Source organism: Macrosteles quadrilineatus, unplaced genomic scaffold (genome assembly GCF_028750875.1).
Source record: "Macrosteles quadrilineatus isolate MER2022 unplaced genomic scaffold, UCM_ALF_1.0 Scaffold_11__1_contigs__length_5352618, whole genome shotgun sequence".
Classification (NCBI taxonomy): Eukaryota; Metazoa; Arthropoda; class Insecta; order Hemiptera; family Cicadellidae; genus Macrosteles; species Macrosteles quadrilineatus.
Window position 1 is genome coordinate 2,483,330 of NW_026542604.1, and position 14,422 is coordinate 2,497,751.

Here is a 14,422-nt window from a genome sequence, read left to right on the forward strand (position 1 = left end):
AACAAACACGACCCAAACAGTATCTTACTATCAATTGATGTTGATAACATGTACGTAAACATACCTCCCAACGAAGCTATTGATGCATTAGTTACAAAGCTACAATTGTCTGAACAGTTCTCTGAAAGTGAAATACAAGACATTAAAACAATGGTCGAAGAAATAACCAAGCAGAATTCTTTGAATGGAACATTGTTTTGAGGAACACGAACACGAATATGTGTTCGTGTTCCTTAGTAAGCCTACAAATGTCGTCCGGTCGGGTATTATCTAAACGAGCGTACTCTACGAAAACACGTGTAAATAAAAATAGCATGCTAAAATGTTCTGTGTTTGTGTATATATGTGGTTCCTGTATATAGTCGACAATCATCTCTCGATGTGAAAATTTTACATACAAAAATGCTGCTGAAGATGAGCCGTGTTATTAGGCTCGAAACATGTACAGCATAATCAACTACAATTGACACCTACTGGCATACGTGATACGTAAGTAGATTATTATCTATAATAACATCCTTTAAAAGTTCTGATTATGTTAAATTATTTTAGAAACCTATTTTCAAGGTAAAAAGATTAGACAATTTAAGTAAAATTCAAGAATAAACTATTTTATTTTGTAAAATATGAGTCATAACAATACACCTTACAAGTATTCCAGAAACCACGTATACCATTCATCACTAACACTGCAATTCAATTAAGATCCAGGAGAACTTTACCAATATTTTTTCTGGAAGCTAAAGTTTTTATGGCAGCAGAAGCCTGTAAAAAATTCAGAATAAGTTATATAGTACCATTACAATTCAAATTTATGAAAGCCCTCTGGCTGGTTGGAGACTCAAGTTTAAAGGTTGTTTTTGTGGAGGTGATTTATTTATTGTAATTTAACAAACCTAAGCGCTATAAAAAATGTTTGTAAACTTTTGCTTTACTCTCTTGTTATATAACAAGCGGAAAAAGCACAAATTGTTAAATATATCCTCAAAAACCACCACACTAAAATGTCACCAACATAAAACAGGCTCCAGATTTTACAGTAGACTGAATTATTATGTATAATTTATGGGAATATAATCAGAAAATAATCCTGGTTTTTATAGATAAAGAAAAGGCATATGACCATAGACAAAAAGAATTAATTATAGACCGTCAGCTGTGCTGCGGTTACCATAGCTTCTGGCGCACACCGCTTGGAGCGCCATGTATTTACGGCGTACACGCTATGTAAACTACAGCGGTGTGCGCCGGAACCTATGGTAACCATGGTAACCACAGCACGGCTGACAGTCTATTTTTAATTCTTTTTGTCTATGATATGACTCAGTGAAGAGGAATCCTATTTGGGATAGTTAAAGAGGTTAAGGACTGGAAGAAAAGTACATTGAGTGGATTAAGGAATTGTATAGGATTCACAAATGTCGTGTCAGGACAACTGCACGGTATACAAGTTGGTTTGATATAAAAAGGAACTGAAACAAGGATTCATTTTGTCACCGGTCATGTTAAATGTGGTTATGGGAATAATGTGAAGAGAAGTAAAAAATGGTGGAAGAAATACGGGAACTATGATGTTTGCAGATTACATAATGCTATGGGGAAGAGATGAATGGACTTACAAAGACAACTGGATATATGGACAGAGGTTATGAGAGAGAGAATTACAAATAAGTAAGTAAAGGAGCGAATTAAAAGTGATTGGAAGAGATGGAGAGTTGGAACAACCTTTAAAAGAAGAGGGGAGACCGCTTAAGTTGGTTAAAAATGTTCATTTTTTGGCACGGTGTTATCAAACGATGGGACAATGGCACAAGAGGTAACAACTGGGGAAAGGTGCAGGATTTTATCAAAGTGTTAGATATCTAGTCTGGGATAAAGATATAAAGACTCCAAAAATTACTGTATCTATGGAGCAGAAGTTTGGAATATAACAGAGAGGAAATGGAGTACTGTTCAGGTGGGGGAAATTTTAAAGAGGTATTAAAGGGAAAACAAGATTGAAAGAATTAAGAATGAAGATTTGAGAAGAGGAATAGTTGATAAAAGTTTGAGAGAAAGAGTAGAGAAATCAATACTGAGATGATTCGGCCACTTAAGAAGAATGGAATTGATAAAATCCCACCAAAAATTAGCGAGCTTCACATGGACGGAAGAAGACCAAGAGGAGGACCTAGAAGAAGGTGGATTGACGAGGTGTTGTGAGATGTGGAAGCAAGAGGAGTGCAGGGCAGTATATGGAGGAAGAGGAATTGTGGAGGGACAGAAGAAGATGGAGAGGCCTAGTGAACACCCAGACCGAGAGATATCCGGAACAGGAGAGGATATGATTGTATGTATGTACCTAAAACATGAACTTTAAAGTTAAATAATTACCTGGCTAAATGGATGTACAGCATAGATCTTAGGCTTGATTTTGCCTTCTTGGCACAGTTTAAAAATGTGTCGCATAGCATCATTGACTAAAGATGGAGCTTCCTGCAATAAGGTTCCCATGTGCAGACCACATACTGCCTTGTTGCCAGCCACTAACTCTTGCATGGGCACTACACTAGAGCTCAGGGCAAACAGGGCCTCTGTGACCTTAGCCTCATTGTCCTGTATAACACTGTTGGCTCCTGAAACATAAACCATAGTACATAACATAACATATCTGATAGTATCTATCAGATAACATAGGCCCCTAGGCTCCACAAGTGGTGCGGAACGGCGGTTGGATAGAATAGACCTCCCTCCCACCCAATGCAAGACAGTCTGGGAAAGTAAATTAGGTGCAAAATGGTGTTTTTAAGGGATGTTGCGCTAATATTCAGTTTTGTCTGACCTAAAAAATTTATTTTTCAAGATTCGTCTTCAGCGATTGCAGTAATATACACAATTATCTACCACAATCGAGATAACATTCAAAATCATCTCCTGTGATATTGAAAAGAGATCTCACTGCATGAAAATCTTAAAAGAGAACAAACAGAGTTAATGAGTTGACACTTGGCTATAAGCTATTGACGATTATTCAAAATCTTGGTTCCATATTCACATACCGTTTCCTGACGATAAAAATTCACGTGTGATTTGTTTTCCGGCTAGACATCTATAGTTATAGTATTTTATAACACATACATCTGTTTGGAGCTCATATTGGTATGTTTGAGTTCAATTTATATGATAAAAAGGTATGTAACGTTTTCTACAACAGATTTGAAGATTTGTATTATTTGTACTGCATTCTCATACGATTGTGAATGGGTAAAGTTTAAAGTGTTGGTTTGAAGTTTAAATTCAAACTGAAACATAGACAAAACAACCTTATAATAAATAATAAAGATAAATAAATAATAATAATAGATAATAAATAATAATAATAAATAATAAATTTAAATTTTAAAAGAAATACTGTATATAATAAATTAAATGACAACTGTTTATTTATTACACATTAGGCCTTCTATTTTAACTGTTATAATAACTTAAATACTACCACACCAACAACATCAACAACATTATAGTGAGATAACTAACATACATCTACACTTTTTCTCAGGTAGCTACTAAAAATTTAAACAAATAAAAACCCATGCTACAATTTTCTAAGCCTAAACTACAATAGTAAAATAAGTTTATTATAAGGAGAATGAGGCACTAAAACTGACCAGCTACTCAATCAGTAGCTCACCAAATCTTCCTTAGCTTGTTCGAAGCTTAAGTAACATTCCTTTGCATGGTAACACATGGACCAAAAATGTATTCGCTGAAAATAAAGAGAGAACAAAAAGAAAACAAATCATTACTCATAATTTATTATGTAACAACAATTAACTGATGACACCTTTTATCATGAATAAACCATACTTCCTTAGTAGAATTCTCATCCATCATGGATCAGCAGAAGATATTTATATTGTTAGTTCCATCCGGTGCCACTAGGATCGTCTTTTTGTTTACAATTTGTTTCTTGTTATTTCAGTTATTTTAAACTTCGTTTAACCAAATAAAACAATCATAAACAATCGCTTATTCCCTAGTTATATAACCAAACAGTAATGTTCAAATGTCCAAACCATTGAATTAACCTTCAAATGATAGAAAAAAGTTTTGTCAACACCAGTACTTAGTGTCACCAACATGAACTAGACTTGAAAAACGAGCTTAAACTTTTACAATGGGATGGGAAGTCTACTTGTGTTGGTTAGTCTATATTTTATTCAACTTGACTAATCATACATGCAGTGCTTGTTTTGGAGGGGAACACGGCAGAACAGAGTTCCGCTACCTCTCTTTCAGAAAGATAAAAATATTGGCATAAATAGTTACTATCAATCACATTAAATAGGTTACACTTCCAGCACCTCATTTTTATTTATCTATTACTGCATACAACATACATGTATAGATAGATCGTGCAAAATAGAGTGACAAGCGGAAGGCGTATACACACAAGAACTATCAATCATCAATCATCAATCATCAATCATCTCATCAATAAATTGCTGTTGGATTAATTTGATGTAGTAATATCTAGTCAAGTGAATCTCATTGTTATTGAATCTCCATGATCCCTCCCACACAATCTATGCTAAGGCCGCGGCTCGACTTGCCGTAGATTGCCGCGCTGCAAATTGTAGCTGGTCAGTTGAAGAAATAGGAAGGCAGCGATCAAACAAAGGTTGCTCCACTAGCGACAGTCTGCAGCGCGCTACATTTTACGGCGCGCCGTAGAATGTAGCTTCGCACGGAAATGGAACTCGGACCATTTTAGCGCTACATTTTGCAGCCAACAGGTGGCTCCACTAGCTGTAGATTGTAGTGCCGTGCCAAGTCAGTGTACGTACAGCCGACCGGCATACAGGCACAAGACACACGCTACAATCAGTATAGATTTTTTAGTGTCCTTAGTTTTTGATTTTTGTGGATTGATTTGTAATCAATGGAGCCTGAACTGGACTGTGAAATTATTATATTAGGAATTATTAAATTATTATATCGGGAGTGTGGGAATCTTGTTTTATAAAGGTTGTCTAGGGGTTTCCTACTTTATATTATAAAGTAATACAGTAGTGATTGGAGAAACAAATACGTGAAAGCATTCAATTTGTTTTTACATGCAGCAGTCATAAAATTGTTATGATTATTAGACCTATAATGAAAAGCTCCTAATGGCTGTTTTTAGATTATTATTAATAGGTACAACAAAAACTCACGAAACTTATTGATATTCAGCATACATTGGTTACTTAGAAATATTACTTCTGAGGGTAAATTAGTGCAATAAAATTTAAATGGAAATATAATAGAAATAGAGATAAAATGACCATTTAAAGTAGAGTAATTCGACACATCGAGGATTGCTACAGCGAGGGTTCACTGTATAAAATTAATGAGTTAAAATTCAGTAAAATTACCTTAATGTCACTGAAAGCCTTTCCTCTACTCCAATTGCTTCTCTTAGTGTGATATCCTTAGTCTTCAAACGTGTTGATACTGCTTCTATTAAGTAATCAAAAGCGTTTTGGGACATTCGATAATATTAAAAAAATACTTGTCTGAATATTTTGGTAGTTTAGTATGCAATGTGTGGAACATCCCTTCGGACTTTCTGTTGCTTAATATTGGATGGATCCACCATTTTTGCTGCTGTGATCGGTGTCGTCTTGATAAAATTACACTGACAACAACACTATGAATGTTAATTTGCGGCATGATCCAGGGCCAAGTTTACCTCGGTGCTACACTAAACTGCTAGTGGAGCCACAGTGCATGTGGAGCTGCAGATTGTAGTTCGTACTCTGCTGCTAGTGGAGCCACAGTGCATGTGGAGCTGCAGATTGTAGTTCGTACTCTGCTGCTAGTGGAGCCACAGTGCATGTGAGGACGCTGCAGATTGTAGTTTGTACTCTGCTGCTAGTGGAGCCACGGTGCATGTGAGGACGCTGCAGATTGTAGTTCGTACTCTGCTGCTAGTGGAGCCACCAACTGTAGCGTGTAGCACGCTACAATTTGCAGCGCGACAATTTACAACAAGTGGAGCCGCAGCCTAAGAATGATGTTAGAAAAAGTTGGAAGGTAGAGATCAATCATTTTCAGAAAGGTCTTTAACACACTGGAAAAAAACATCAAATGCTGTACAATAACCCCAATCATCTAACACAAACTGAAATTTCATGTTGTATCAACATGTGGTATGGTAGACAAAATTAAACTTGATGTGTGTAAAACTGAACTGATGTTAATCGGAACTAGTAATAGATAATGGTTTACAACGACAAAATGTAAATATTCCAAATTATAGTCATTGTATCAGTCCCAGAGGCAAAATGAAGATATTGTGTGTTTAAAAAGAACTACAGTAAAACCTCATTAAAGGTCGATTCACACACATCAGTTAGAGCGTGTCACAGTAAAAAAATGTATTCTTTTATGGCTTTTCTTTTGTGCTATCCACACTCATCAGGGCACAGTTCTGACGCAGGTTCCTCAGTTGCTTTCCCGACGTCTATCAGTCAATTTCAGATTTATTCCCACAGGATATTTTGGGATTGTTCGGACTCCTGACGGACGAGTAATTAATGTGTTTTAAATTATTAATTAAAGTTGTGTTTATATTTTAAGCACTGTTTGTAAGAATTATTATCTAGATGGACACTGAAAAATTGAACTAAGATAAAGCCAGCTAGACGTGCGTCCTGTCAGCTGTTGACTGTCGAGTTAGTGAGGTTTTCCTGTAATATTTTTTCTATTGGATATGAGTTGTCAGAGGCCAAATCAACTAACCTGTCAAGATTATACGCCCTAGAGGTTTGAGCAGAGCCATGCTCCGTTTGGTACTCACACCTCCGACATTGTCAATGATGATGTCAAACTCCGGTTTGTTTAGGCGTGAAGAGAAGTTGTCGTGGGTGAGCGCAACCAAGACTCCGTTCTTGATGATCTCGTCATGTTTGCTCTCAGAGGCTATGCCGTACACTTTGACATCATATGCGGCTAAATTAGCCAGCTGAGTGGCTGCCCAGCCTACTCCACCTATAACAATAACGATTTCGGGGAAAAAGGTGACAGGTTCCAATATACAGTAAAAGCCCGCTGATCCGACATCCGATGGTGTGTCACTTTCAATAATCCAGCATCGGTCTAGAGTCTGAAAGTGTTTTTATATGCTGCTTATGTCATTTAAGTGCAATTGGCGTATAGTTATGAATTATGAAATTAATTTAATGAATTTAATTTAAAATTATCGGTGGACATTTGAATTTAAAGACACCGATTTATTTTTTCACTGGTTATGCTGAATTTAATATTAAAAAAAGGTAGTACAAAGACAGAAACAATGTTAACAGTATGAAATACAAAATTTATTTATTTGAATTGAGAAAAAAGTTACAAATAATATAACAACGGACTGTATAAATGAATGAATTCAATAGAAAAAAACTGACGGAGGACACTGTACACGTCCTTGCCGCATGAGTTTTGTTAAAACACTGATTGTTACATTATATAAAAGGCATGTTATTTGATGTGAGACACATATTAATGAACATTTAAAAGTACAGTAGAGTCCCGCAAACTCGGCACTCGATAACCCGGCAGTCTGGATAACTCGCCCATCACCTGGCTCAAAAAATTAGTGATTTTTTGAGTCCGAGTTAAACATGGACTCAAGCCAGCTCAAGTCAAATCATTCTCAGCTCGTACAAATGATTTGTTGTACTATATCTGATGACTTAATACTAACTTGTAATATACATTTAAATAAAAGAGGTAGTTAATAAGCTTAAAAATTATATTGTTCTTGTTTTTAACCCTAGTTCCCGATAACCCGGCATTTCACAAACTCGGCACCCTTCCAGTCCACATTACACCGTGTTTGCGGGACTCTACTGTATTATAAATATGATCCAACATGAGTAATACCATTTAAACATTTTGGTGGTATCCGTTTTGTCCTTCTGAACTTGGGATTCTCTGCTGTCTACATGCTGCTCAAAGAATTCTAAGTCTAAATGAAAACCACAAAACCTTTCCATCTCTTCGGTAATGTGAATGTGTGTATTTGTAACCATCTAAAGGATATGCTGTCAGAAATGTTATACATTCTAATTCTAAATCTACCCTCAATTTATGTACTTCTCATGAGGAATCGTTCTATTGTTTGGTCTATAAAAGTGCCAGGGTGCCATACCATGGTTTATCGGAACGACAGACTGTGAAGGCGCCTCCACAAGTGAAATTGACGCTTTATGTCATGTCAATGTTTGTAAACAAATAAAAGGAGAATAATACAGGGTGTTTGGTACGTAGTGTGAAAATTTTCAACCGGTAAAACTACATGGAAAATGCAGAAAAATTATGTAAATTAAATGTCTATTATGTAATTCCTCTCAGAATGGGAGCCATTTTAGGTTTTTTCAGAAAAACATGTTTTTACCTTTGTTTTTTGGCAAAGTATCTACAAAAAATTAAAATTTTTCCAAATATAGCACCATTTTCAAAATCTATGTAAAATTTTAAATAAGATATAATATGTTTTGTTTTTCTGGTTGTTAAATAATTTGTAATGCAGCTCGAATGAATTTAAATATTTCGATTCGCAAGAAAATAGTAAAAACAAAAAGCTGCCTGGATCTAAAAAACGGTATGACCTAGATAGTGTCAAATGTTACAAAACTTGCCCATTTAATGAGGATTCCAACGATACCAAACAACCTTGGAAATGCATAGGGAAAGTGTGGATAGTCAAATGAATAATGTTGAAAAACACGATTGACCTAAAATGCTTTCTCTGGTATTTTACGAAGTTTTTCACACTAGACAAAATTATTTATTGATTAAAACAAAGAAACATAATGAGTTCAGAAAAATATTTTTATTCACTCCAAAAACATCAAAGTTTATGTTTAAGACTTAGACAGTTTTTAATCAGTTGAAAAAACAATGTAAAAAACAAAACAACTTTTATTTGTCATTATGGACAGTTTTTTAAGCTGAAAATTAATAAAATCTTGTGTTGTAGAAAAATAACAGTTTTTCACACAAAAAATACTTTTTATTTAAGAATAATTTATTTTTGTAAAAAAATACAACCGATTTCAAACGCTCTAAAAAGAATGAAATAATTTCAATAAAGTAAAAACTTTTGTATTAGGCAAGCTCACGTATTTTAAGTCGGCGCGGCTCTATGATGATTTTTGATGCAAAATTGAAAGAGGGTGTCCATATTGCAGGTGACTATCTATAACTAAAGGTGTTAATCTGCATGTCTTTTTCATAGTTATGCGTTAAGTGTTATTTTATTACCGTAATCAGAGTTTGGTATTATAGTGGTATTAACGAGTATCTTTAAAAAGATTATAACGCATTTAAATGTTTCTAACTTGGAAAAGTAACGTTTTAATACTAAACTAGCTTCTTTTCCCTATCATAATATCAAACTAAATTATTTTCCTATTCATATAGAACATTTGTGTGTGTTATTTTCATAATGCATTTATTCTGAAGTAAACATAAAATACAAGAAAATATTTCCTTTAATATATAAACAATAAAACAGTTCAGTATTTTTTTTTAATATATTTATGTTATCCAGCTACAATTTATTGATTTTCAAAATACACACACATCAATCATATTTGCAGTTTGAGCCGCGCCGACTTGAAATACGTGAGCTTGCCTAATACAAAAGTTTTTACATTATTGAAATTATTTCATTCTTTTTAGAGCGTTTGAAGTCGGTTGTATTTTTTTACAAAAATAAATTATTTCATGATTTTTAGTGACTGTATATTTTTTTATATATTAATTACTTGAGGATTTTCGATAAGCAAAACTGTTTGAAACAATCAAAAGTTCCACAGAACAATAATTATTTTCAAACTGCTTGAGTCACCTGTTCAGGTTACATAATCAATGGGTATGGAAATAAACATCTTTAGATATTCCTTAAGAAAGAAAGAGTTGTCCATTACATTAGGCCTAATGAAAAACTAATAAATTGTCTTTTCTAGATACATTGAAATGTCAGACATCATCGTTTCCTGCAATCGGTGTACTTCTACATTATAAAAAGAAATACAGTAACGTCTCAAGCCTTTTGGAACAATATGAAAGTTATTCCTCAGCTACCAGCACTAAAAAATCTCTCAAAAGTGGAAAATTGGTCGTTAACACTATAGTACCTTTCGTATAGTACCTTTGGAAAATATTATATGAAAGATTGGTTCAACTAAAAGTGGTGTAAGTCATGTAGGGGGTTTTGTTTGCTCAAGATATAGCCTAGTCGAAATTGCAAATCATCTCCCTCTAGGACTTTCCGAAGCAGGCATAATAGTATTGATATGTTATAGTAACTGGGTAGAGAATATTAATAAACATTCCACATCTGCAAATTAAATATGTATATGAAAGATTGGTTCAGCTAAAAGTGGTGCAAGCCATGTAGGTGGTTTTGTTTGATCAAGATATAGCCTAGTCGAAATTGCAAATCATCTTCCTCTAGGACTTTCCGAAGCAGGCATAATACTATTGATATGATATAGTAACTGGGTAGAGAATATCAATAAACATTCCACATCTGCAAATGCATGTTTAGTAATTAAAATATTTAACACTTTTAAGACAATTGACGATTATGCACTGTCACACTTCTTAGGTCGTGTAAGGAATAATTGCATTTGATTTATATTTAGACCTGTTTTACAAATGCTTTGGTTTTCACAATACACCTTTAATTGTCAACAATATCATACAGCTATTCACTGAAACATATATGTTTTTGTAAGTCAGAATATTCAATACTAAAAACAGAATTACTGTATACACAAATCAGGTAAAACGTTAAAATACATTTTTTATAGTAACCAAAACAAAATGCATTTTTCTCAATGTAATTCATTTAGGCTCCATGGCAAGAAATAGTTTATTGATCAATATGAAGCAACTGTTTCATGAAAAATTGTCTGTAGCTTCATTTAAATGGTTTCAACTAACAGCTGTAGGAATGTTATTATGATTTATTGCCTTCTCTGCACAAATGTAAACAATCTGCACAAATGTAAACAAAATAAATGTTGAATATTTAAGGTTTTCAGAATTTTTCACCGAAACAAATATTATACTTAAACATAATATATAAGGTACCAAATAGAAACTCTCCTGGTTATTTCGGTGGTGGAACCACACTGATCGGTAAAAGAATCACAGAGAAATTGGTGAACATACATAGAAAAAAAAAACATCGCCACAAACAAATTGAGAACCTCCTCCTTTTGTTGGTAGTGGGGAAGTCGGTTAAAAACAAACACTCATGATTAAAGAAACCTTTTTCATCCACTTCAAAATAATCAAAGTTTATGTTCAAACTGCCTACCGCCGTTCCGAATGCACATTCTTGACCTTTTCCTCATTTCTCCAACAGTTACTTTGAAAGAAGTTTTTTGTCTCAATTTTGCCACACCTGCTGTTATTCTGACTCTTAGCTCTTGTTCAGACTGAATGGGCGTAGAATAGACTTCGTTTTTAAGAAAGCCCCAAACAAAAAAATCCATTGGGGTGAGGTCAGGTGACCTAGGGGGCCAAGCGACCGGCCCACCTCGTCCAATCCACGTAGGGTAGTTCAGGCTTAGCCAATCCCTCACTTCATTTGTGTAGTGAGGTGGAGCACCATCATGTTGAAATATAATTGTATTTCTTTGCTCGACACCAACTTCATCTAAAAGAGTCGGAAGAGTGTGCTGTAGAAAATGCAAATATCTGTCACCGTTCAACGTTTCCTCAAAAATGAAGGGAACTATCAGTTGGTCTCCAAGCAGACCTGCCCAGACATTTACTCGAAAGCGTCTTTGAAATGACCGTTCCTTTGTCGCCCTTGGGTTTTCTTCGGACCGTTGGTGCATATTATGGCAGTTAAAAGATCCTTCTCTCGTGAACAAAGACTCGTCGGTCCAAAAAATCTTTTAAAAAAAACTGTACTGTTCCATGTCACTGTTTAGCAGCCATCGGCAAAATTGAACTCGACGATCAAAATCAGTTTCTTCCAAAGCTTGTACAGGAGTAAAATGAAAGGGGTGCATTTTATTTTTGTGTAAAATATCCCTCACTTTCCAATTAGACACTCCGATTTCTCTGGAGACCTCTCTAGTACTAGTTTCCGGATTGCCACGAACAATATCCAAGACTAATTCTTCTACGCCCACATCATGTAAAACAGGACCTACCTCAGACGGTAATTTGTGAACCGTGCCACTCTCCACAAGCCGCTGATGCAATCTTGTAAAGACTGATGAGCTAGGGATTCGTCGGTCCGGGTATCGGGCTTCGTATTCTCTTCTTGCAGCAAGTGCGTTACCATTACAATAACCGTAGATGAAATGCATCTCTGCATATTCTTGACACGAGAAATCCATGATGGCTAAGACACAACCACAACAGGTAAACTGACCAAACTGAATGTAGAAATCATGTTTGAATTTATTTTTTGAATTATTTTGATAAGGGTTTAGCTTTCTCCTATGCAGTAAATAAAACTGCATTCACTACTGATAAGGAAAAGAGAACAAGATAAGATTTTCAAACACTGATAATTTGAATATTTTCATATTGAAATCTACAATTAATTGAAACAGATATAAGATTATGATAGAAAGGATGGTGTATCTCTACAAAAAAATATTCTATAAGCTATTAATTTATAAAAGACGGGAGAAAGCATTTTAGGTCAACCGTGTTTTTCAACACTATTCATTTGACTATCCACACTTTCCCTATGCATTTCCAAGGTTGTTTGGTATCGTTGGAATCCTCATTAAATGGGCAAGTTTTGTAACATTTGACACTCTCTAGGTCATACCGTTTTTTAGATCCAGGCAGCTTTTTGTTTTTACTATTTTCTTGCGAATCAAAATATTTAAATTCATTCAAGCTGCATTACAAATTATTTAACAACCAGAAAAACAAAACATATTATATCTTATTTAAAATTTTACATATATTTTGAAAATGGTGTTATATTTGGAAAATTTTTAATTTTTTGTAGATATTTTACAAAAAAATAAATCTAAAAACATGTTTTTATGAAAAAACTTAAAATGGCTCCCATTCTGAGAGGAATTACATAATAGACATTTAATTTACATAATTTTTCTGCATTTTCCATGTAGTTTTACCGGTTGAAAATTTTCACACTACGTACCAAACACCCTGTATAATTAGCTGTTCATGTTAATTCTGTTTACAATAATGTTTTCTTATTCAACATACAGGTTAACTAACTATACTGTATAAAAAGAAATGTCTAACTATGGCACGTTATGTTCAACACAATATTTGTTCTTTCGTTCTTGATTAATTTAGGGTGTTTTTGGTGAAAGTAATTATTTGAGAGTGATTTTTTGAAGCTAGAATTAAGTTAAATACTAAATAGGCATTGAAATAAGTGAAAGAAGGGAAGTTGAGTGGGAAAAACTTTTAATAATAAATGTGAAAATATGGCAAAAAGTTTTTTTTACGAAAATGTGAATTTTTTGTCTTTTTAGCTCACTCCAAACGAGTTGGGGGGAACGGGAAACTGTAGGAGTAATGTAATGTTTGTATAATTAATTATTTTATAAAAGGTAACTATACTGGTTAAAACAGTATAATTTTAATAAGCCTATAGGAGCTTAGTTTTATCTTCATAGCATTATTACAGGTTTATTTTGATAGAAAATAAAATTCAATATATTTTGATTAACAAGTTAAAATTCATTTGCAAATAGCATACAGCAGTGAACGCTGTAACTACACTCGCACGCTGTAACTATAAAAAAATTACTTAAAAAAAATTGTATCAATCCATACCTCAGTATCAATTTTGAACAATTACACAACTTATAACAACACTTAAATATAAAAAACAACAGTTTTCAGACACACAACCTATACTACTGTACTTTGTCAGAGAACCACAACAAACTGAGGCACGCTTGCTTCAAAAACAAATATTTTTGTTTCGTGATTTGAGATGCGCAAGCTTGGCCCAGCGTGCGCTTGCTAGTGGCGAGCACTGTAAACATGACTGGTCAAGTCGCCACAGGTTTCCAGTAATCTGCTACAATTTTGTTTCAAAGGGCAAGCTTGGCCAAGCGTGCGCCACCATTTTACTTGCCCAAGCGTGCCTCCAATGTAAACGCAGTCTAATAGGGAGACTAAGTCTTTAAACTTAATTTTCATTCATAGTCTACCTTCAATAAACGCATACTTTCAATAATAAAAGTGAAAATCTGGCAAAAAACAGGTTCTTTACAAAAATGTGATATTTCTGTAATTTGGAGCGGGCTCTAACCGGATAACCGTGCGTTTGATAAAGGACAATATGTATGTATTTTTTAGAATTGTAGGAAATTTAATGATCTTTCATTTTCATAAATTAGTAAAATTTAGTAGAACGCATGGTTTC

General features: G+C 34.3%; 1 protein-coding gene across 3 annotated transcripts in view; it reads right to left on the bottom strand.

Annotated features, from left to right (window-relative positions):
- Positions 1–636: 636 nt before the first annotated feature.
- LOC129004794 (synaptic vesicle membrane protein VAT-1 homolog) overlaps positions 637–14,422 on the bottom strand; it is a 34,921-nt gene continuing 21,135 nt past the window's right edge. The window contains exons 5-7 of one of the 3 annotated variants that reach the window (XM_054433434.1): positions 6,766–7,005; positions 2,374–2,615; positions 637–765 (exon numbers count right to left, since the gene is read on the bottom strand). In XM_054433434.1, the coding sequence (XP_054289409.1) occupies positions 697–765; positions 2,374–2,615; positions 6,766–7,005 (551 nt within the window). In that variant the 3' untranslated portion in view covers positions 637–696. Of the gene's footprint in view, positions 766–2,373; positions 2,616–3,670; positions 3,746–6,765; positions 7,015–14,422 lie in introns of those variants that run through there. The other 2 variants (XM_054433433.1, XM_054433435.1) reach the window with 2 other exon arrangements.